General features: G+C 42.3%; 1 protein-coding gene across 1 annotated transcript in view; it reads right to left on the reverse strand.

Moving 5' to 3' along the window:
- Positions 1-25,769, reverse strand: part of MPPED2 (metallophosphoesterase domain containing 2) — a 209,316-nt gene that overhangs the window by 89,680 nt on the left and 93,867 nt on the right. Inside the window, exon 4 of the mRNA XM_055423759.2 lies at positions 10,786-11,011. Coding sequence (XP_055279734.1) covers positions 10,786-11,011 — 226 coding nt within the window. The remainder of the gene's footprint in view (positions 1-10,785; positions 11,012-25,769) is intronic.

A 25,769-nucleotide genomic window follows, 5' to 3' on the forward strand; every position in this document is an offset into this window, starting at 1 on the left:
TCTCCAGGCAAGAACACTGGAGTGGGTTGCCATTTCCTTCTCCAGGGGATCTTCCCGACCCAGGGATTGAACCCATGTCTCCTGCATTGCAGGCAGATTCTTTACCAATGAGCCACCTAGGAAGTTCTTTATATCAGAGTATAGCTGATTAATAATGTGATAGTTTCAAGCGGGCAGCAAAGGACTCAGCCATACATATACATGTTTCCATTCTCTCCCAAACTCTCCTGCCATCCAAGCTGGAAGGGCTGGGCTTTTAAAGCATTAAGACAATAAAAAACTCTTTCTCCCCAGTTTCTGTCTTTGATAACCCTGTTTCTGGAATCATGGTGCTCCAAGCTACTTCCCATTGAAAGTCAGCACTCCTTACTGGATTCAGAGTTAGGACTGATTGGTCCCATCATTTCAATATATACAGCAGCTTGAAATGTAGTGAGAGAAATAGTCATCTCCATTTATGAAGCCAGACAGGCCTCAGAGGCATTTCTTCTTATATGCCATCATTTTGTACATCATATGTAAAGGAAGCAGGTAACAAATTAGGGGAGAAATTGGAAAATCAGTCTGTCAGCTCTGATTTTTTTCCCCTCTACACACTTAGCATTGGTTTTACTTAGTCTTCAATGCCGATTTACTGTAGGTTCTATGAAGTTTTAGCACCACTTAAAAAAAAATAGAGATCCATCCAAAACCCACCATGCCAGACATGAGGCTTTTATAAACCAGGTGCTTCTCTTCATTTATTTTTCATTTTTTTGTTGTTGCAAATTTCATACTTAGACACTTAAGTCACAGTAATTATATTTACACTTTAACCAAGCGGATCTTTTCTAATATTCGTGCAAAACAGTCTTCCTGTATCTCCTCCTGAATTAAAGCAGGTTTGCAACTCATTTTTTTCTGCTCTTTATGGAATGCAGACACATTCTGCTAACCCAGAGGCTTTCAAAGTGAGCCACTAACTTCCTGATTCAGGAACCCTCATGGAACATTCCACGTTCAATTTATAGTTCCCATCCAAGATCACCTTTATTTTTTCTGGGTGAAAACACAGTACCCAACGTTACTCATACATTTAAAATGATGCTCCACGTAAGTGACCTTAAAACACCCCACACGCCTTCATTTAACAGACATCTATTTACTCTTCCACATCTTTGACCACATGCTGCAAAATACATGGGGCTCCTTTCCTAAATGGTTTCCACTTATCCAGATCATTAGCAACTTGTGCAAAAAAAAAGCTGTACAATGTTTGCTTTTAAAAATTCTCTCCCCTGCCTCACACACATACACATACTGGGTGACTATTTTCCTAGACAAAGTTTCCTATTCACTTCATTTCTGTCCCTTTTTGCTTCTTCCCTTTTAGTCTGGTATATCATAACAGAAAAGAAAGCTGACAAACAAACAAAAGTAGCCATCACAAAACTACACAACTATCGATATTACCTCCCAGGGAAGAAAATCGCATTTATTGTGGATTTACTGAGTGCCAGGAACGTAACATACATAGCCGAATTTTAATGCCATGAAACATACATGGAGTAGTGAAAAAAATAAAGGCTTTGGGGTTAGACTTCCAGTTCTGCTGTTAAGGAAATTAGTATCTTTCTGTAGTATTTAGCTTATCTATTTTCATCATAAAACTTCGATTTTTATCAACTCCCAAGTGGGGGGTAATATTACTTCCTTTACAGGATGACAGTTGAAGCTTAAAAACTATTTTGTGTAAAATAGTTTATATATATTTATTATAAATTATATCTATAATAAATATATATATTTATTATAAATATATGTATTTATATATTTTATATAATATATGTGAGTGATGCTCAAGAAACAGTAGTTACTGTTCTCTGCATACCCATTTTACAGATGACATTGTGGCTCAGAGATGAAACAACTGGCTTAATGAGGTGAGTTCTACAGTGATAAAACTGAGACACAAGCTTGCTGCAGACAGCTGCTTCTAAAGGCTGCAGCCTCTACACACTCCCCGCTTTTCCCATCAGTAGGTAGAACAGAGCTGCAGCTGTTTAAGCTATGTCCAGTCTGGGAATCAGACCTTTCAGGGTGGATCTCCCTGATGGGGAGGTCCAGCTGGCAGTTGCTAACCTGAAGAACTAATGGTTTAAGGGAAGAGGGGATCAACAAGAGGAACTCAGCCCAGGTTCAACAAACCCTTCACTATCAGAGGGATGTCCCTAAACACAGCATCTTTTCTCCTGTCCCCCAACAAGCTCCCACAGGCTTACAGGTGACTCCTTGGGAGGCCACGTGACATACCTGGATGGCCTTCTTACAGACACAGCCTAACAACTTATGTCTCAGTTTTATCATGTAGATCTCAGTTCCCTCCTTAAGCTGCTTCATCTCTGAGCCACAGTTTCATCTGTGAAATGGGATATGCAAAAGTTATGCAAAAGGCAGAGGGCCTCTCCCAGAACACGGCATGGCTTTGATTACCATGATTCTGTTGTGAAACAACTCTGGCAATGGGGCACCCTCATTAGAAAGGGCAAATGGGCCACCTGAGCAATGCTTAGTCATTAAGTCATGTCGGATTCTTTGTGACCCCATGGACTATAGCCCGTCAGGCTCCTCTGTCCATGGAATTCTCTAGGCAAGAATATTGGAGTAGGTTTCCATGCCCTCCTCCAGGGGATCTTCCTGACCCAGAGATCGAACCCGAGTCCCTTATGTCTAACCTGCATTGGCGCCACCTGGGAGGCCCCTGTGCCTGGCAAAAAGGAAGAACTGGGTAGAAGGAGCAGCTTCCTAGCTGGACTCCAAAGCCCATTCACTCTCATCATCAGGAGGACTAAAGGAACCCACACAGTTACTTGGACTTACTCGTGGGCACACCTGAACTATAGGGGAAAGGTGTGCAGGAAGTGCAGGAAGGCAGAGCATGGAACCAGGCACCCATGGGTCACAACCATCAAAGGGACCCCAGTGGGCTCAGTGTCTGATAATATCTGGAGAAATTCATGTTACACTTACAACTCAAAGGATTAAGTAAGAAATACATGTTTGTAACATAGCTTGGAAATAAATGGAACAGAATCTATATGGCTTTAATTCAACTCTAAGAATTCAGCCATTGAGAACACAACCATCAAGAAATGGCATATGTTCAATAACTGGTTTCTAATGTCCAAAGCACATTCTGAAGGCCCACTTGGTTCAGCTTCTGGCCAAACTCACACTTTACGCTGGTTGCTTTTACTATAGCTTAAAGAGATAAGAAATCTAAAAGAAACTTCTGTAGCTACCCAGAGCACGGGGATAAGGCAAATGAAGTAAAGAACTGACAACTGAAGAGTTTAAAAATACTGTTGGAGCCTGTCTTTGAAAGTTCTCACTGCCTTCAAGGTCTGTCTCACCACTCCCCTTCCTCACCTTCATGAGACCATGCTCACCTGGAGAGATTTTATGCACTCTACTTTTCGAACATTCAGCAAGGATCTAGACGTGTCCATGAAGAGCTCATGGGCATAGGTTAGCCCTTTCTTTGGCTCCACTTTGTTCTACCATCTCTAGTAGTCCTTGCAGATTCATGGCAATGCTTGATCTTGTCTTAGAAATATTTTCTTTTGCAACTGAGTGTCTCGTAAATGTAGACCTACAGTCCAGGAGCCTCAGACCCATCTCTACCACCTCCACACTCATTCATTCATTTAGCAGAAATGGACTGAGCATCCACTGTGTGCCAGGCTCCAGGGCAGGTATGGAGGCCCCTGCCCTCATGGCACTTACAGCCACTGTATCATCTCCTTCCACCCACCCCAACAACTCTGGGTTAAAAAGGAGCCTGTCAGTGTGGCATGAGAAAATAAAAGAATGCCCAGTAGCCGGCACTGGGGTCTCAATGTGGAAGTCCAAGTCTGCCTGGAGCACAGTGCATGGGTCCATGTGACCCCGACTTCAGTGGAGACACTCGGCCAGCACTTCTTTCTTGGTGCATGTGCCCAGGGCTGCCGTCTCTCTCAGCAGCTCCTCGGCAAAGGAGATGGAAGTTGTCCCCATGAAGCAGAAGGAACACAGGAACTGGCCCACGTCTTACAACACACTGAGGTATTCAGTTCAGGTCAGTTGCTCAGTCATGTCTGACTCTTTGCAATCCCACCGACTGTAGCATACCAGGCTTCCCTGTCCATCACCAACTCCCGGAGTTTACTCAAACTCATGTCCATTGAGTCAGTGATGCCATCCAACCATCTCATCCTCTGTCGTCCCCTTCTTCTCCTGCCTTCAATCTTTCCCAGCATCAGGGTCTTTTCTAATGAGTCAGTTCTTCATATGAGGTGGCCAAAGTATTGGAGTTTCAGCTTCAACATCAGTCCTTCCAATGAATATTCAGGACTGATTTCCTTTAGGATGGACTGCCGTATAGGTTCCCATTTTTTAAACCCTAGATTCTGGAGCATATCATGCAAAAGAGGCTGGTTCATTCTTTTCTTCTGCTCCTTCAACATTCCCAATATCCCCCCTCAAACACCTCACCACTGAAGCCTGAGAGCTCCTGGAAGGACTGGCCTGGATTTCTGTGTGTCCTTTTTTACAACCAGATGGGAACAGTCAGGACTTCCACATGGCCACTTCCTGGGCTGCCTCAGGTGAAGGAGTAGAGTAACATCTGCGGTTACTAGGACACTCTCCCTCAGCCTCGAAAGCTCCTCAAAGTAACACTGGATTCTAGTGCTGTGTGTGTGTGTATGTGTTAGTCACTCAGTCGTGTCCAACTTTTTGCAACCCATGCACTGTAGCCCACCAGGCTCCTCTGTCCATGGAATTCTCCAGGCAAGAATATTACAGTGAGTTGCCATTCCCTTTTCCAGGGGATCTTCTTGACCCAGGGATCGAACCCGAGTCTCCGGGTTCACTCTGTATTGCAGGGAGATTCCTTACTGCCAAAGCCATCAGGCAAGCCTTGATTCTAGCCCTGTCTCTTCCCACACTAACTTTGGGCACGTCACCTTCTCTGCCAAAAACTCAGTCTTTTTCTCCTTTGTCAAATGAAAGCAACACCGTCATGACACACTAGCACTTGCAAAAGCTGGCTATTGCTAATAATTATTAATATACACCCTTTGCATTTTAATAGTTTAAAATTTTCTAAAATTTTAACTATTTAGAATTGTTTTGAAGCCCAAATGAACACATATGAAAGTTCCCTAAGTGAAATATACCATCCAAATATGTTTTTCATTGTTGGCTAATTGAGTTGGTCTCTCAGAATTTTCAGGTAAAAATTTAAATCATGCCCAATGACGATATTAAGCATAAATGATTGCCCAAGAACACATATATATATCTCCTTCCACATTCGCTTATACAACCCATAAAAGCACATAACAGGTTTTAAAGGTTTGGACCCAGTGGGCAGAGAGGTACGAGTTGGATCCAACATCCCAAACTCCACATACACCAGCTTCTGCCATGGTATTTACTGACATGGCCACTGATGGGAGGCAGGAAGCCAGGGGACTGGTGTTGCTTTCTCCTTTTCCAAATAAACAAGGCGGTTGTTAAACCAGAAGTGAATCTGATCCCGTGCAGCTTTAAGAGCAAGTCAGCTGCATTCTGAAGCAGGCGAAAATGTAAACAGAGCCTGAAACTCTAGAGCAGGGCAGACCCGCCATAGGTTTCAGAATGGGAGAGTCCACGGGCCTGGGGCCAAGAAAAATGAAACGTTAGCCTGGGCCTTTAAACAGAATCATGTAGAAGCAGAGTGCATATTTGTTTAACACACATACACAGACCTTCTTCTGTGCCAAGACCTTCCTGAACCCTCCTGAATAAAAGCTGGAATCCTTGAGATGGTGGTACAGAAACAATATTGTTCCTACATTGCTGTTCTTTAGCGTCCACGGACTTTCCTCTTGAATGTAGAGATGTTTCTTTCTTTCCTTCTTTCTTTTTTTTTGGCCCAAGTTAATTACAAAGTATGACTATGAAAATAAAATCAATGAGCCCATTCCACTCATCCCCGTATCTGAATTCTATCATATGAGTTGCCCGTTGGTTTTCTAATCCTCTCACTCAATATCTGCTGTTAATTTGTTCGCTATTGCCAGAACTTGAAGACTGTCAGCAAAATACATGATGCATCACAAAACTTATAATTGGAAATAAAAACATCTGAAGCTCTTCTGACAGGGTAAAGTACCATGGTGCTGATCAGAACAAGGAAAAGTGAGCAACCTTGTAGCTGTTTGTGTGCAAACACAATTATGTATAAATGCGGCAGAGGGTTGAATCAACACTTAACTCCCACTTTGAAAAACACTGAGAAAATTACATTTAAAGGCATGGACGAACTCAACATATTGATGATCCAAAATGAGGGGGAGAGAAGAAGGGAAAAAATACATCCTGCTCACACTTCCTTTGAAAACGCAGCTTGATGGGCTTTCTCTTGCTGTTTCAACCATTTTAGAATTACGCTGCCTGGGACTCCATCTAATTTTCTGGCTGCAGAAGTTAAGGCACTTCCTCCACAGTTACTAAATCTGACAAATTACACCTGGGTCTACTCTAACATGAAAAAGTGTGCTCTTTGTTCCTGACCCTTGGTCAGCATAGAGATCAAATTCCTGGACATTGGAAAGCCCCACTCATTTTCATTAAAAGCCACGGGAGACTAGCTCCGCATTTCTGTTCAGGAGGGGAACAAGGTACACTGCCGAACAATACAACTGCCATGCTCAGGTCAGAGCAAGATGGACTTTTTACTCTTTGCAGCTTGGCTACTGATCTGTTTGGACCCGGATTTTTTTCTTTTTTTTTTCTATATAAGTATCTTGGTAGCAAAAGAACAACTGAAATTACAAAAAAAAAAAAAAAGAAGAGGATAATCAATTTTTAAATACCAAGTCCCATGAGTGCATTTATTGAAATCTGCTTGCCACTAAAATTCAGGCTACAGATCCAGTAACCAAAAATACAAAGATGATTTAAAAATGCCACCTCTCCTCCATCCTGGCCAGACAAGCAGTAAGTGAGTTAGCACAGTGGCTGATACCTGACAGATCAGAATTTTGTCTCCTCTGATCAGCATTTGGAAAAGACATATAAGAGCTTAAAGTGATCATAAAAGATTAGGAACCATCTCGGTGACAAAGAACCAACATGAGGGATACAAGAAATCCACGAGCTTTGCTGAACAAGAGCAGAGTCCTGGGCAGATCTAACCACCAGGCCACACAATACCCTCTTCTTCTGTCCCCCAGAGAGGGAAAGAAAAAGGTAATAGGAGAAATTAAGAAAAGCTTTAACTGCACTGTTAGTCCTGTGACAATACATCAACGCGTGAGTCCTTTCTTTAAGACTCCTAGAAAAATGATGAGGTGAAGGAGTATATACAGAAGCCACAGAATCCGGCAGAAGGCCTCTTGAGCTAGGTAACCACTGCTCACCCTCCCACCTCCTCTCGGGAACTAGTCAACTCCTGCCTTCCTTCCAAGGAAACACCTTTCTTCCAGGACAAGGCACCTCATTTACTTCTTCAGTGTAGGTCACTGGATTTTCCCAGACCCATCAAACCACAGCCAAACTCTCTTCCTTGCAGATGTAATAAGTACCACAGTGCACTCCAACTGCAAACACCCACGAGGGCTCAGGATTGTTTTAAACTATTTTCCACATACAAATTCCTCCTAAATTATAAGTCAGGAGACACTGCGTTAATTCTCTCTGGTCTTTAGGAAGCTTTCAGCGGTGCTACAAGTTATAAACGTGGAATGAATATGAGCTAATATACCTTGTTTAGAGCAAAACTGAGTCACAATTCACATTTTGTAAATGAGTTAATAGCTCCTTCCCTGGTCAGATGGCAATTAACTTTTGTGAAATCTGTGACATGATGGAAATCCTTAGTATCAAGGTTCTCATTTTGATTTCTGTTTTTAAATTAAAACCAATAACAATACCAGCAAATCAGAACTTAATATTTCCTCTGGAAAAGTCAATGGGAAAGCATGGAAATCAAACTGAAATCAGTTCTAACTTACAAAACAGAAACAGACTCACAGACTTAAGAGAACGAACTTATGGTTACCAGGGGGAAGGGACAGTTAGGGAGCTTGGGATGGACATACACACACTGCTGTATTTAAAATGGATAACCAACAAGGTCTTAGTATATAGCACAAGAAACTCTGCTCAATGTCAAGTGCCAAACTGGACAGGAGGCTAGTTTGGGGGAGAAAAGATATATGTATAGTTGAATCCCTTTGCTGTCCAGGTAAAACTATCACAACATTGCTAACTGGCTATATTCTAACATAAAATAAAAAGTTAAAAAAATTCTTAAATCAGTTCACATTATTTTGGGGTTGGAATATCTGATGGGTTACTAAGCAGGCATCCACCTACTTGTGAATCCCAGGGATGGAAAAATCCTTTTTGCTGACAGGATAAAAGTAGCAGCTCTGGTACAAATCCCCCCAAATTGGTTTCCAATCAAATTCTTAATAATGAAAGAGGCTAAAAATTGTACAAAATATTAAAATAATCAAGCATGTCCACAAATACATGCTCTTTGAATATTCTAATTTGGGTGACTACTGAAGTAGGTGGCATCAGAGAGAAAGTGGGGCAGACCTCATTGCCCCTGTTTTACAGAGAAGTTGATGGATTTGTCACGCAGTCACCAGAGACTGAACTAAGGCTAGACCCCGCCACATCTGACTCCCAGTGCAACAGTCTTTGTACAAAGGTGGACAGAGGTACAAAGCAGACTGGAAACACCAACCCCACTAGGCCAGTAACAGCTAGCACTTATCAAGTGCTTATTCTTACGTCAGAAAGTCTTCTGCATGCTGTGGGTGCATTAACTCACTTACGACAACCATGAGAGAAAAGTAAAATTGCTATTTCCCACTTCAGAGATGAGAAAACAGAGGCACGGAGGTATTCAGGGAAAAGTTCAAGTCCAAAAGCTGAATAAGCGGTGGAAATGGGAATCTGTTGTCCCCGTACAGAAACACTGATGTAAGCATTCCTAAATCAACGTTCAGATTACAGCAGTTCTGGGAATATTCATTTTAACCAAAAAAATCTTCAGCAAGATCCGAACTGAGTTGGACATGACTGAACGACTAACATTCTTCCTGTATCCACTAATCAGTCCTTCTGGATACTAACTAGTAAAGTTAGGAAAAAAAAAAAATTACAGGAAATGTCTCAACTTTCTATTCTACAGAGGACAATCCAAACTGTTGAGTAGGGGTGTGTGTATGCTCAGCCCTGTCTGACTCTTTGTGACCCCATGGACTGTAGCCCACCAGGCCCCTCTGTCCATGAAATTTTCCAGGCAAGAATACTGGAGTGGAGTGCCATTTCCTACTCCAGGGGATCTTTCCCACTCAGGGATAGAACTTGCATCTCTTATGTTTCCTGCACTGGCAGGCAGATTCTTTACAACTGCGCCACCTGGGCAGCCCTGGGAAGTTGAGTGAGGCAGCCAATCTGAATTTACTCTGGCCTTTTCCAGCCTTATTCACAACTCCTAGGGCATGACCAGGATGCTCTCCCAGGTTGCGTTAAGTAAAGGTCAGGTTTTGTGCTCTATATACACATAGGGCTCTCAAAAAGTAAGAAAGCAAATAAAAATCCAAGACTCCTCTACTATTGATTTTCTGATCTAACACTCCCATTTTAAAGATGCAAAAACTGGCTCGAGAACCGAAGTGACTTGTTTAAATTCACATAAATACTTAGTAGCAGAGCTAAGGCCTGAAAAGTGATAATTATTAATATTGGTCTAAGCAAACCACCAGACACTCTTCTCAATTCATTGCAAACATCAGTCAATTTAATCCTCACCATAACCCTCGAAAGTAGGTATTATTTTCACCATCTCAGAGATGCAGAAACTGAGGTTCATCCTCTGTGAGTTAACCTCTTCAAAACCAGATAACTGCCAGTTGACGAAGCCAAGATCAACATGCTTCCTTATCTGGTCCCAAAGAATATGCACCAGCTTCAACTTTTCTAGAGCTGAGAACTGCAGTACCAAGAATTCTAGAACTGAGCTCTTAACCTGTAACTTGCAAACTGTTTGGGGATTAGTCTTGCGCGCACATGTGTGTGTGTGTGCGTATTAGTCACTCAGTCTTGTCCAACTCTGCGACCTCACAGACTGTACCTTGTCAGGCTCCTCTGTCCCTGAGATTCTCCAGGCAAGGATACTGGAATGGGTTGCCATCTCCTTCTCTAATCAGTCTTGCCTGGGGAGCTTTAAAAATACAGGTCACTGGGCTCCACCTCAAGAAGGAGAATCAGCATCTTGAGGAGGTGGTTATGGCTTCAAAATCTGTATTTCTTCAGAGCTGATCAGGTGATTCTCATGTGTAGCAAGATTTGAGAAACTCTAAGCAAGATATTTCATGAGTGTTTCCAATGGAAAACAAGGAGGAAATGAATCACCTAAGGCTGATGGAATGTTCAGAGTAGCTGAATCTGCGTGAAGGGTAACACAGTGACCTTCCCCCCAATTTTTCTGTGTCCCATTGACACACCTGCAGCCCCAGTCACACAAACAGACGCGTATCTACTGTACCAAAGCTCTGCCCCCACTGATCTTGCCTAAAGAAATCTGCATCACAACGAATAATTCGCAGCAGTGCCAAAATTCGTGTTCTGTTGGAAATACAGCATAAAGGTTTCATTTCACCTTTATTTTTTTGGTTTAAGACACTTAAGCTGGCACCATGGTTTCTCAGCATTGAGCTAAAAAAAAAAGAGGGGAAGACTGTTGGAAGGAACACTTACCAAGGTGCACCATATATCCTGAATCCCTTCACTGTTACCTCCGAGTCTTGTAAGTAAATACTGTTTGTCAGGAGGGACTGAACGTTGTCAAAGTCCTCTGGTTTCAATTTGGACACAGAGGGGAAACGGTAGTAGTCCTGTTTAACAAGGTCTGCCATGAATTCCTTATCAAATGTCAGTTCATGATTCCCAGCAATCACTATTTTATATTCATATGGCAGGTTTCCTGAAATACGAAAAAAAGAAGAGCACCAATTAGCACGTTCATTTCCCATCACAAAGTACAACAGCCAAGACTGCGTGATTACCAGACAGTATCCCCAAATGAAATAGCTCACACATTCCTTTTTATTTCCATGGGAACCAAAATTTATGACTCCTCCTTTATGCTAACAAAAATGACAATAAACGGGAGACAGGAAGTTGCTCAGAAGCTTAAAAGCTACTAAGGAGACATTAAGTTTTCTAGTTCCATTTCCCTTTCCTGTCTGCGACAGATTCACTGTGATAAATCCATACTATGATCCATTCTTTAGAATCATCCGCAAAAAATAGTCATAAGCCTTAAAAAAGGTCTAGCTTTGGTTTTAATCCTTAAAAAATAAGCTGACCAACTGCTTGTAACAACTCTGTTCACTGCTAGATTTTTAGTATCACCTTAGTACAAAAGATATGGCATACATATTTCACAATTTGCATAAATCAAAGGAAGCACACAGTACAATTTCGTATGGCAAGTTAAAGTTTACCTTTTGGCTTGTGCATAAAAAGATTAATAATGACCCCCTGATTAGAAGGCTAACTTTCCTCCCATTGGGATCGGAGAAGAAACTGTAAACCTTAACTCCCTTTTAATATTTATGGTATGGAAATGTGAGTTCGCAGTGTGTGCTTTTTATGCAAAGGTTTCCTGATCAAAATGAGATAATTCTGGGAAGAAGAATGAAAGCTATAAAGGAAAACCCAAACATCAGACTTCTGCATAGATTTATAATGTTTGAATAAAGTACAGATCATACATATTAATAACTCATCGTGATGCTATAAGAACCAAAATCCAAAGGGAGATAGTGCCCGGCAGCTGTCCCCATCCTGAAATTAATGCCCTTTTCTCTTCTTTGTCATTACGCATCCCTCAAGCCTCACCACTGGGCAGCTGCTCATTTTACTTTATTTCATTTTTATTTTGAGGAGGAAAAGGGTGGGAAGATGGTACCTATAATTCCAGCTTCCTGAGACTCCCGGGTCCAGTGCAAAATTAATGTTTCCTGCTATTCCAGGAAGAATGAAAGTTACCACTAGCAGGAATTGGATATATTTGTTGTAAGAATTCATCCTTACCAGCAAACCAGAGTCAATGAATCAATTAATGAAGCTTACAGTCTGAGACAGAATTATATTTGAGGGGGAGGGCAAGTTTCTGTCATAGGTCCAGTTGGATTTCACCAATGCAAATTGTAAACAGTATTAAAATTGGATACACAGAATGTGGCCAATGGGGAGACTTATGAGAGAGGTGAAAACAGGCAGAAAATAATACTGCAGGAAGATAAAACTGAAAACATGGTGGCTAAGTATCAATGGATACCCTTGACTACTGGCCCACAGAATTGTGTGACATGCCTTTGGCCTCAGTTATTCAAAAGGTTGCGGGGAAGAGCTCCAAAAATATAGGAAGCTTCTCTCAAGGACATCCCTGGTGGCCCGGTGTTTAAGAATCTGCTTGCCAATGCAGGAGACTTGGGTTCAAAACCTGGTCCATGAGGATTGCACATGCAGCAGGGCAACTAAGCCGGTGTGCCACAACCACTGAAGTCTGAACGCCCTAGAGCTTGTGCTCCAGAATAAGAGAAGTCACTACAATGAGAAGCCCACCCACTGCAAACTGGAGAAGCCCACCCACTGCAAACTGGAGAGTAGATTCCACTCACAACAACTAGAGAAAACCCACGAACAGCAATGAAAACCCAGCACAGCCAATAAGTAAATAAACAGATTAAAAAAGAAAGAAACTTCTCTTAAACATATGCAGAGTTTATAATCTGCACTAGCATAAGGCAGGAAGATTGTGATGTATGTTGCAAGTTACTTGGATAAAAGGACATTTTGCACAATTCCCTACACTTAAAAAACAGATAAAAGACGTATTCAGGAGTCTAAAAATTCCCAGCACTGTACATGATAGAAATTTTTGAGACTCCCCCATTACTTCAGCATCACAGCTCTGTGACTCCCCTGGCCCAATACGACCTCCCCGGACCCACCCTCCTCCCAAGGCTGGAACAGTCTGAAATGTTTTCCTGGACAGTAATCTGCTCCAAGGCAGGTCCTACCTGATTGAATCTTTGAGCAACTCTATTTGTGCGAGTCATGCTTTAGCTGCCAGTTCTCCTTTAATGATTCATGGTGATGGACTCACTGCAAACTGTCTTTATGCACCACTGCTCTTGCAGGAGGCCTTGGCTTCTTGCTTTTTCCATTTTAGAGTATTGCTTCAGGGATGGGCTGGGTGAGATTGGGAAACAAGGCGACCTGAAGGAAGTATATTTCTCTCCTTCAGATCAGTGAAAGAAAAAAAGGAAAACTGCTGCAAAGTAAATCTTTCTCAGGAAGACAGGCCTCTTCAGTATCTTTTAAATCACATTTTGGAGACTCAGCATAAAGGAGTAGCCACCAAAATGAACAGCCGCGGAAATCGTCATGATATTTACACACTGCCAACAAACTCATCTCTTTCTGAGAATCCAGTAGTAGTTTCCAACTTCCATCCTCTGTTACCTATGTTATGAGATTGTCTGACATGTTTTCCTTTTTGCTGAACTGACCTTTCATCTGTAATCTGCCAACCTTTATGTTTTATATGAAAAGTGTAAGCAGGGCAGCTGACAAATCTCCTGTTACTTGATGGCATTTTCGTTTTTTTTTTTTCCCAGACTAGATTAATTTGGAAGGCTCTGCAGTCAAGCTCCAACCTTCTTGGTATTCAAATAGCATGATTTTAAAATTGTCAGACAAAGAGGTGCCTGCCTTTATTCATTTTATTCAGATCAGGTCATCAAAGTTGACCCGCCTGAATAAAAAACCGAGGCCATATGCAGAAATTCTAATGTGGAAAAAGCCTTGCTTTCAATGACCTAAAGAATTCTACCAACTAACCAGTTCTATCTTCCAAAAGACATGGTATATGTTTTAATGGTAAGATACGAGCTGATTTTAGGTGAAATAGAGATGAATTTCTGACAGAATGTAAAGTAGCTTTGTATGTTCTAAAAATGCACCTTTGAAAAAATACGCCAATGCAAGTAATGATATATGGCTTCATTTTTCTACTATCTTTTCTATTTTCATTTTTCTATTTTTGTGTATAAAATAGGAGATGGTTTAGAGAAAACTACTGAGCAAATAACCATATAGATAATTCAAAGATTTGGCAAAGCAATGACTACGAAGTGAATGAATGAAATTTGGGAAACATGGCAACCCACTCCAATGTTCTTGCCTGGAGAATCCCAGGGACGGGGGAGCCTGGTGGGCTGCTGTCTATGGGGTCGCACAGAGTTGGACACGACTGAAGCAACTTGGCAGCAGCAGCAGCAGCCCATCTGTCAATTCAGTTTAGAGCTACAGATAATAAGTAAGACAAGTTCTTGGAGGCAGCAGTTAAGTCTTATTCAAAACTGTGTCTCCTACTGTATCTGCATTCAGTTCAGTTCAGTTCAGTCGCTCAGTCGTGTCCGACTCTTTGCGACCCCATGAATCACAGCAAGCCAGGCCTCCCTGTCCATCACCAACTCCCGGAGTTCACTCAAACTCATGTCCATCGAGTCGGTGATGCCATCCAGCCATCTCATTCTCTGTCATCTCCATCTCCTCCCGCCCCCAATCCTTCCCAACATCAGAGTCTTTTCCAGTGAGTCAACTTGTCGCATGAGATGGCCAAAGTACTGGAGTTTCAGCTTCAGCATCAGTCCTTCCAATGAACACCCAGGATCGATCTCCTTCAGAATGGACTGGTTGGATCTCCTTGCAGTCCAAGGAACTCTCAAGAGTCTTCTCTAGCACCACAGTTCAAAAGCATCAATTCTTCGGCGATCAGCTTTCTTCACAGTCCAACTCTCACATCCATACGTGACCACGGGAAAAACCATAGCCTTGACTAGACAGACCTTGGTTGGCAAAGTAATGTCTCTGCTTTTTAATATATTATCTAGGTTGGTCAAAACTTTCCTTCCAAGGAGCAAGCGTTTTTTAATTTCCTGGCTGCAATCAGCATCTGCAGTGATTTTGGAGCCCCAAAAAAATAAAGTCTGACACTGTTTCCCCATCTATTTCCCAAGAAGTGATGGGACCAGATGCCATGATCTTTGTTTTCTGAATGTTGAGCTTCAAGCCAACCTTTTCACTCTCCTCTTTCACTTTCATCAACAGGCTTTTGAGTTCCTCTTCACTTTCTGCCATAAGGGTGGTGTCATCTGCATATCTGAGGTTACTGACATTTCTCCTGGCAATCTTGATTCCAGCTTGTGCTTCTTCCAGCCCAGCGTTTCTCATGATGTACTCTGCATATAAGTTAAATAAGCAGGGTGACAATATACAACCTTGACGTACTCCTTTTCCTATTTGGAACCAGTCTGTTGTTCCATGTCTAGTTCTAACTGTGGCTTCCTGAACTGCATACAGGTTGCTCAAGAGGCAGGTCAGGTGGTCTGGTATTCCCAATTCTTTCAGAATGTTCCACAGTTGATTGTGATCCACACAGTCATACCTCACTATATCATATAAATAGATGCTCACTTAAAAAGTAAAGAATAGCTGAAGTAAGCTAGGTCTTCACTGCTATTCCACGGTTGTAAATATCCTACACTCTTGCCACTGTCTATTCCCTAAGCAGCCATCACAAAACTTTTCCAGGTTCCCGGCTCCATCTGACTCCCCACTTAGCTTACAATACACATCCTCTAGCCCCAAGGTAGGCTCTCTTTATTTCCCCATTGCTCGTTTACATCTTCTCATCTTCTTAATAATTGGCCTCAATGCTTTTCCTGCCAGTCTGCTGCAGACCTCCTCACTCTCTGTCACTTCTCACTCCTGGCCTACTTATCACACTTGTGTACCTTCATGGGCTAACCTACTATTAGAATCAGCAACTTGAGACATAAATGGCTGTTCAGAATGAAGCCAATGTTGGACTTCCCTGCTGGCCCACAGGTTAAGAATCCACCTGCCAATGCAGGAGACGTGGATGTGATCCCTGGTCTGCGAAGATCCCACAAGCTGAGGAGCAACTGAGCCCACGTGCCAAACTACTGAAGCCCCTGCGCCTCAAGCCCGTGCGCCGCAATGAAGAGAAGCCTTCACTCACCGCCGCTGGAGTATGCATGCAGCAACAGAGACCCAGAGCAGCCGAAAATAAATAAATGAATAAAACTTAAAAAACCAATCATTTACTCAATGCAACCTCCCTTTGTTTCTGTACTCAACCGAAAGCTTCCCCGAATGTCGATAATTACCTCCTAAAAACCAAAGCCGAGGTTTTTCCTCCATCCTCATCTCCAAAGATCACACGGCAGGAACATCTCTGTCCGATGAAGTACCTTTGCCCTAGATTAGCGATGCTGGGCTCCGCCTTCTCCTCCTCCCTCTCCAGGGTACCCCTTCCTCTCTTCTCAGTTCCCTGTGCTCTCATCTCATGCTCAGCTGACTTGTTACACTTCCGCTCTTTATCGTCACTTTTATGAATATTATTTAGTGTTTTTTGACTGCATGTGTCACATTTATACTCTTTATGATTAAATTTTTAAGTCTTATTACAAATTAAACTGTGGCAGCAGCATGACTAAGAGTAGAGGCTTTGCAGGCTTCACCACCTATTAACTCTATGACCTTGGACAGAGCTCTTCTGTCCTCTAAGGTGTCTTAGAAAAGCAAGGACAATAATTGCACCCACCTCACAGGTTGCATTCAAGATACAATGAGATAAGAGCTTCTAAAGCACATGCATGGTATGGAGTAAATAATCAGTGCACATTAACTATTATTTTATTCCATTTGTTTAGTTTTTCCCTTTGCACGTGACTTATCTTCTCCTAGACAGTCCTTGAAGGCATGGATTGTGGCTTCTGGTTCCCTGTTTGACCCAAACTAGTTCAATACCTTGGGCTTCGCAGGTGACTCAGTGGTAAAGAATCTGCCTGCCAATGCAGGAGATGCAGGTGACATCAATTCCTGGGTTGGGAAGATCCCCTGGAGGAGGAAAGGGTAACCCACTCCAGTATTCTAGCCTGAAAAATCCCACGGACAGAGGAGCCCAGTGGGCTACAGTCCACGGGGTTGCAAAGAGTTGGACATGACTGAGCGACTGAGCACACACACAACTCAATACTTTCCAAATGGCAGGCACATAATAAGCATCCGTTCAACAAGTGAAGGAATGACTGATTCCATTCAGGACTCACCAGGAGCTTCCTAAAAAGAATTCCAGGAATGGGCTTGTCATCTTGAGTCATGACAAGGTTTAAGCCAGTATCAGACTGTCCTCCAAGTTTAAGCCCTCCTGAATTGCAAGCTCAATGAAAAACAAACACCCACAGTTGGGGACCAACTCCAATACACCTGTGAGCTGAATTTGGCCTATCAGATGCAAGCTTCTGGAATCCTCTTTCCAGAATTTTAGAAGTGAAATGAAGAAGCATCTCCAATCCAGTCTAGCCAAATAATCTCCAACACACTGTTTTTAAACTGAAGTTTCTTCAAATATAAATGGGGGCGGGGGGCAGATAATAATCACACTAGCCTTAAGGTTTGATGCACAACACATAATATACTGCATGTAAAGATGTGCACACTTTCTAACACTTCATAGTCTCTAAACAGGTATTAGCTGTGCTAAAATGATTATTGTAATGATTGCCCTTCCTAGTTGCCAATCAAGAAAATACTAGTTTGTCCACAAATTGGATCACCCTCTGATCATATTGCACAATGTCACTATCTTCAAAGATAAGCATCTGAGGATGAAAAGGAAAACTTCGACTTTCCAAAGGCCGAAACTGACAAGGTGCAATGTGTCCTTCAAGTTAACAAAAATATCACTAGGGTCATTAAGATGTCTGGATCTGGAGGTGATGGTGGGTGGACACATGAGACTTTCAACTTGTACACACTGCGAACCTAGCTGCCTCTGTCAAGATGTTTCTAATCCTGAAAATGTGTGCCCTTAACACATCACTTATTTTCTCCTTCAATGATCCAAGTACCCATCTCTTCTAACATTTACTGACTGCCCCAAAATGGGCCAGGATCAGTCCCTCATTAACAAATGAATAGTACAACCTGTGAGAGGTAACAGCTTAGATTCTATTTCTGTCAAGAGTGACTACTCATTTGGAATATCTTTAATATATTTTTTAATAAAAATTTTATTGGCATATAGTTGATTTACAACTTTGCGTTAGTTTCAGGTCTATAGCAAAGTGATTCAGTGTGACACATATATTCATTCTTTTTCAGATTCTTTACACATATAGGTTATTATAGAATAGTGAGTAGAGTTCCCTGTGCAATGCAGTAGGTCCTTGTAGGTTATCTATTTTATATGTAGTAGTGTGGGTGTATTAATCCCAACCTCTTAATTTATCCCTTCCCGCTGCCTCCTAATTTATCCCTCCTCGCAATGTTTCCCCTTTGGCAACCACAAGTTTGTTTTCAAAATCTATGAATCTATTAACACATACACGTGGAATCTAGAAAAGGGGTTCAGTTCAGTTTAGTTCGGTTCAGTCGGTCAGTCGTGTCCGACTCTCTGCGACCCCATGAATCACAGCATGCCAGGCCTCCCTGTCCATCACCAACTCCCAGACTCAAACTCATGTCCACAGAGTCTGTGATGCCATCCAGCCATCTCATTCTTGGTCGTCCCCTTCTCCTCCCGCCCCCAACCTTTCCCAGCATCAGAGTCTTTTCCACTGAGTCAACTCGTCACATGAGGAGGCCAAAGTATTGGAGCTTCAGCTTTAGCATTAGTCCTTCCAATGAACACCCAGGATTGATCTCCTTTAGAATGGACTGGTTGGATCTCCTTGCAGTCCAAGGGACTCTCAAGAGTCTTCTCCAGCACCACAGTTCAAAAGCATCAATTCTTCGGCGATCAGCTTTCTTTATAGTCCAACTCTCACATCCATACATCACCCCTGGAAAAACCATAGCCTTGACTAGACGGCCCTTGGTTGGCAAAGTAATGTCTCTGCTTTTTAATATGCTATCTAGGTTGGTCATAACTTTCCTGCCAAAGAGTAAGCATCTTTTAATTTCCTGGCTGCAATCAGCATCTGCAGTGATTTTGGATCCCCAAAAAATAAAGTCTGACACTGTTTCCACTGTTTCCCCATCTATTTCCCATGAAGTGATGGGACCAGATGCCGTGATCTTTGTACATATGATCTATTTGCAAAGCGGAAATTGAGATACAGACACAGAGATTAAACCACGGACACCAAGAGGGAAGGCGGGGTGGGATGAGTTGAAGACTGGGATTGACATACACACACTATTGACACTATGTATAAAACAGATAACTAATGAGTACCCACTAGGAACTCTACTCGACACTCTGTGGTGACCTAAATGGGAAGAAAATCCAAAAAAAAGAAGCTATATATATATATATACACACACACATATATATTCATTTTGCTCTACAGTAGAAACTAATACAACATTGTAAAGCAACTATACTCCAATAAAAATTAATTTTTAAAAAATGAGAAAACAAAAACAACAAAAAATGAATGTCCATTGACAAAGGAATGGATACAGAAGACATGGTACATATACATACAATGGAATATTACTCAGCCCTAAAAAGAACAAAATAATGCCTAACATCTTTCATGGAATCAGATAGGGTACTCTTCTATGAGAGTATGGAGAGGAACAGAATAACTAAGATCTTTAGCTATACATATGTCTGGCAAAGCTGTAACAACTTTAAAGCAGACACACAGGAGACTGTGTTAAGGTCAGCCTCCCTTCCTTCCCAAACTCTGGATATTTAAAGTGTCACTGAAAGTGGCTCCCATGAATCACAGCACAAGAACCGAGAAACATCCTCAGAAGAGCCTGAGTAATGTGTAAGTTGTGCTCCATAAGCCTCCTTCGGGTGGAGCAGGGCAACTTGAGGAAAGAGACAGGGCAGAAGGAAGGGGACTGTGGTCATGTTCACCACGGCAGTGCTACTCTCCTTTATTTTATGATTTAGTAAAAGATTTGATTTAAAGAAAGTTAGCTCTGGCCTGGCTTCCCAGGTGGCTCAGTGGTAAAGAATTATCCTGCCAAGCAGAAGATCTAAGAGACATGGGTTCAATCCCTGGGCCTGGAAGATCCCCTGGAAAAGGAAATGGCAACCCACGCCAGTATTCTTGCCTGGAAAATCCTATGGACAAGGATTCTGGCAGGTTACAGTCTATAGGGTCATAAAAGAGTCGGACATGACTTAGCAACTAAACAACAACATCCCTGGCTTAAAAATATTAAAAAGAAAAATCATAGATATATCCAATTCCAGTTTACTAATGAAGAAAGTGAGTACCAGAAAGGTGCTGTCACTTTCTAAGCAAAGTTCACAGGTCAAGCTGGTTCAAAAGTGGGACAGAAAAGCTGTTTGGTTCTCCTGCTAGTATTCTGTCATGTGAGACCAAATTTTTAACTGCCTCATGGGGTGTGGCTCAAGACCTACCTTTTACATGAGTCCTCTTCATCCCACTCCTCCATCTACTGTGATCTTTTCTCTAGATCTGGGCAGCTATGATCCTTACGTTTGTATCATGAAATAGAAGTCTCCATTCTACATGACTCTGCCTATGTCATGGATTTCTCCTCCAGGGGACATAAAGCCATGTCAGCTTCACATTATGACAATACAAACACTGGCTCGATTCGGGCATTTCCCAAATGCTACTGTAGCTGTGGGCATAATTTCATATCTACTAGCTCCCTGAAGAATTTGAGAGCCTACCCAAGAAAAGGAAGGTCACAGACTTGAGAAGGGGAAACTCCTCTGGCCCTTCTTCATGCAGGGTCCCAGAATTTAAAACCTTGTAGGCTATATCATGAGAAATAAGATGAGACTCTGACAGGAGGACAGAAGTTCAAAGTAATAAACTAAAATGTCTACAGGGCTCAGAGAAGTAAAACACAAATGTGAGCTGAATTGGTTAGAAGTTATAGAGCGTGGTGAAGACTAGGGCACATGTGCATCAATATTTTAAAATAAACATATGTAAGGACTTCCCTGGTGGTCCAGTGGTTAAAAATCTGCCTTCCAATGCAAGGGATGTGGAATCAATCCCTGGTCCAGGAACTAAGATCCCACATGCTGTGGAACAACTAAACCCTAAAGCCCCAACTACAGAGACCCTGCACTCCAAAGTTGTGTGTGGCAACTACTGAGAAGCCCACACACTATAGCAGAGATCCCTTGTGCCACAACTAAGATCTGAGACAGCCAAAAATAAATATTTCAGAAGTTAAAAAAATAAATACAAATAAGCACTGCTCTGGCCAAACAAGGTTCCTTGCTAGTTTGCACCCCAACCAATAAAAAAATTAATGTCCCTCAAAGTTATCACACAACTGCAACTTCTTTTTTTTTTTTTAAATCATTACAGAATGTGTTCCTCTTGAAAACTCAAGTTCCGGTCAGACCAAAATGCAAAGTTAATTCAGAATATTTTGTTTTCTTGAGAATCTGCCTCCACCTACTAGGTGTTGGCTCCTGCCCCCAAACACTTCATTCTTCATCAATGGGAAGTAGGGGGAAGAGAGACAACCAATACAGCCATCAGGCTGTGACTTACACCAAATACCACTTTCCTCATGCCCCATTTTTATCAGGGATAGCCTATTTATTTCTGTTAAAAACCCAGGGGGAAAAAAAACCCAAAGTACAATGGTAGTTCTTTGTGAAGGAGAGCACCCCAAAGCACCCTGGGTAAAAGAAAACCTACTTATAGGTGACAAATAATTTCAAAATCTCCAATCTCTATGCCCACTTTCCTCGGTACTCCTAAATTCTAGACTTTGAAAATATATGAGGAAACCAAAATGAAAATATATGAGGACACCAAAAATGTTTCTGGCATAACACTCACATTGAATAAAGCTCTCTACATTACAAGAAGCAAACAAGACTGAGATGACAAGTCAGAAGAACCTATAATGGCTCCCAGATGCCCAGGAAAATACAACTCACAAGGCACAAGCTTCAGGCTTACCTTCCCTTGACAATGTGCAAGGAAGAAAAGAAAACTAATTTTCTGAGATTAAAAAGAATAAAACAGATATGTAGTCACGTTAGCACTACTACAGTCCTATTATCATGGGAGTGTTTCCACACACAAGAGGTGTCTTGCAATTCAATCATATTACTGAAACCTCTGGTCTGCGTTGGGCACTGCAGATGTTCCCTAATGCCAATGCTATAAAGAGACCTTGTTATATCCCCAAGGTGGATAAAAAAAGGCCTTTTTTCCATTTAAAATTATTATTATATTTTTAATATCACGACCCCAGCAGAGAGGAAAACGTTCAAACTCTTGAAGGTTCTTTATTCCACTGAGGACTAAATAAGAATAACTTTGGCTTGAAAACTGGTCAAGCAGAAAATTCTGCAGGAGGATGGAAGAAAAAAAAAAAACCAATGGCTATGAGGATGGAAGAACTATGAAGTTGTGGGAAGGACTAAGGTGATGTGTCATTTAAATCCCTTCCTTGTTTGGGAGTTTGGGCTTAGCAGATGCAAACTATTATACAGCAAATAGATAAACAACAAGGTCCTACTATTCAGCATGGGTGACTGTATTCAATATCTTGTGATAAACTATAATGGAAGAGAATATGAAAAAGAAAATATATTTATACAAAAGTGAAAGTGTTAGTCGCTCAGTCATGTCCGGCTTTTTGTGAGTCCGTGGACTGTAGCCTCCCAGGCTCCTCTGTCTATGGGATTTACCTGGCAAGAAAGAATACTGGAGTAGATAGCCATTCTCTTTCGGGGGTTCCCTGGTGGGCTCAGTTGGTAAAGAATCCACCTGCAATGTGGGAAACCCGGGTTCGATCCCTGGGTTGGGAAGATCCTCTGGAGAAGAGAACGGCTACCCACTCCAGTATTCTGGCCTGGAGAATTCCATGGACTGTATAGTTCACAAAGATCGCAAAGAATTGGACACGACTAAGCAACTTTCATTTCACTTCACTTCTCTTCCAACCCAGGAATGGAATCTGGGTCTCGTGCATTGCAGGCAGATTCGTTACTGTCTGAGCCACCAGGGAAGCATGTAAGGATGCATGCTAAGTTGCTTCAATCATGTCCAACTCTTTGTGACCCTATGGACCATAGCACGCTAGGCTCCTCTGTCCATGGGATTCTCCAGGCCAGAATACCTGAATGGGTTTTCAGGCCCTCCTCCAGGGAATCCTCCCAACCCAGGGATGGAACCTGCAGGTGGGTTCTTTACCACTAACAACACCTGCAAACCCCATACGTGTGTGGGTGTGTATATATACAGATATGCATGCATGCATGTGTGTTAAGTCCCTTCAGTTATGTCTGACTCTCTGTGGCCTTACGGACTGTAGCCCACCAGGCTCCTCTGTCCATGGAATTCTCCAGGCAAGAATACTGGGGTGGGTTGGCATGTCCTTCCCTGGGGGATCTTCCTGACCCAGAGATCAAACCCGGGTCTCCTGTATTGCAGCCAGATTCTTTACCGTCTGAGCCACCTGGGAAGCCCTGTATATATATACACACACACAGTTATATATACATATATATACAGTTATATGTATATACACACACACATATATGTGTGTGTGTATATACATATGTTTCAATATATATAACATATATAAATAACTGAAAAATTACGCTGTACAGCAGAAATTAACATTATAAATCAACTATATTGCAATACATTAAAAATCCTTCCTAGGTGACCACCAGGGGCTGATAGCACAGGAAGGCTGGGTCTAGCCTGAAGACAGGAATAGGGCTCTGAAGCTAGAAGCGGGCACAACCCATCTTTTCCTGCTGTGCTCCCAGCACCTAGAAAAATGCTTGGCACTTAGTGCCCACTGTCTATTCCTTAAACAAATGAACGGGCCTCCAGCACTCCCTCTCGGCTCCACGGTTTGCACTCACTTGCCTGGGTTGCAAAGCCACCAGAAACATTCAATCAGGGCAAGCTCCGTCTCTGACCTCAGTCTGTCCCCCGTCAGGCTCCATTAATTTTCACAAGTCCTGACAGCTCTAACGTTAATACTCACACTTGCTGATGGAGCCACACAGCAGGTTCAGACTGCTACCTTCTCCTCTGAAACTCATGCATTAGGGTTTCTTCCATGCTTGCAATGGGAAACCAAGTCTAAGAAATATTAAACACAGAAAACTATATTACAATAATATCAGGGCTGAGCCGGAAACCCAGGAGAAAGTAAGGAATGCTGAGTGAATGCCCAGTGGTTTGCTGCAAGAATTAGGGCTAGCCTACGAAGCCACGGTTGAAACACTCCCTCCTCTTCTTCAGCCTCCTCAGTAAAAAGAACCACGAAGTGACAGGAGATGTTATAAGCCTTAATCTACACAAAGGAGACAAAAGTCCATCCCTCATCCAGGAAAGAAGACCCCGCTCTGGACCCAGGAGGTTGCCAGTATACAGCACTGATGGCAGGTAACATAAGTAGTAAGAAGTGTAACCACAGGGAACAGGCCATTAATGCCCATAATTATTAGGGACCTGAAAACATCTCAGAGATTTGACCTTTTCTCAGCAGCAGCTTGTTTCCATGCATTTTTGTCTCAACCATAACCTTATTTTAACATAGCTTTCTGTGACGTACACACACACACAAACATACATTTTATTACCACAGGTAGTAAAAATAAATGACAACATCCTTCTTGTTTCCCAACTGAGTATCTCTAAGTTGCCACCCAGACCAACACAGCTCATTCTACATGTGAAGCCGTGGTGGGAACTGTCCAAGCATGGCTCCAATTATACTTGACTATTTGGCTCAGAGGGTAAAGCGTCTGCCCGCAATGCAGGAGACCCAGGTTTGATTTCTGGGTCAGGAAGTTCCCCTGGAGAAGCACATGGCAACCCTACTCCAGTATTCCTGCCTGGAGAATCCCATGGATGGAGGAGCCTGGCGGGCTATCTATATATATTCCCTGGGGTCACAGAGAGTCGGACACGACTGAGCGACTTCACTTTCACTTTCTATTACCATCTGACTGGATCACTGGAACCATGGGTAGTCTCTTCATTGTTTATTTTGTCCAACTTCTTTCTTACAAATGACAGGCTTGGTTTGTTGAGAAAGACTGATATGCCATACAACAAATTTGATTTGAAACAATCAGACTATCTCCTAAAGGCTGTATAAGCAACTTTCTCAAGTTTCAGAAAACTGGATCCAAATCAGAATTTCACTGGACAGTCGTAAGAAGAATTGGTGATGGTATTCTCAAGTCTCATCTCCACCAGCTGTGCATATAGTTATATCACTGGAGCATACTGGGATGTAGAAATAATGGCTTGATGGGCTTTGGAGTCAGACAGATTTGGGACTAAGTTTCTGTCACTTATTATCTATGAAACTCAAAGCATGCAATTTAATGTTTATACGTCTAGTCAAGGCAATGGTTTTTCCCGTGGTCATGTATGGATGTGAGAGTTGGACTGTGAAGAGGGCTGATCGCTGAAGAATCGATGCTTTTGAACTGTGGTGTTGGAGAAGACTCTTGAGAGTCCCTTATACTGCAAGGAGATCCAACCAGTCCATTCTAAAGGAGATCAATCCTGGATGTTCATTGGAGGGACTGATGCTAAAGCTGAAACTGCAATACTTTGGCCACCTCATGAGACGAGTTGACTCACTGGAAAAGACTCTGATGCTGGGAAAGGTTGGGGGCGGGAGGGGAAGGG

Source organism: Moschus berezovskii, chromosome 14 (assembly GCF_049115385.1).
Source record: "Moschus berezovskii isolate FMDL1 chromosome 14, NW_MosBer_1.0, whole genome shotgun sequence".
NCBI classification, from domain to species: domain Eukaryota; kingdom Metazoa; phylum Chordata; class Mammalia; order Artiodactyla; family Moschidae; genus Moschus; species Moschus berezovskii.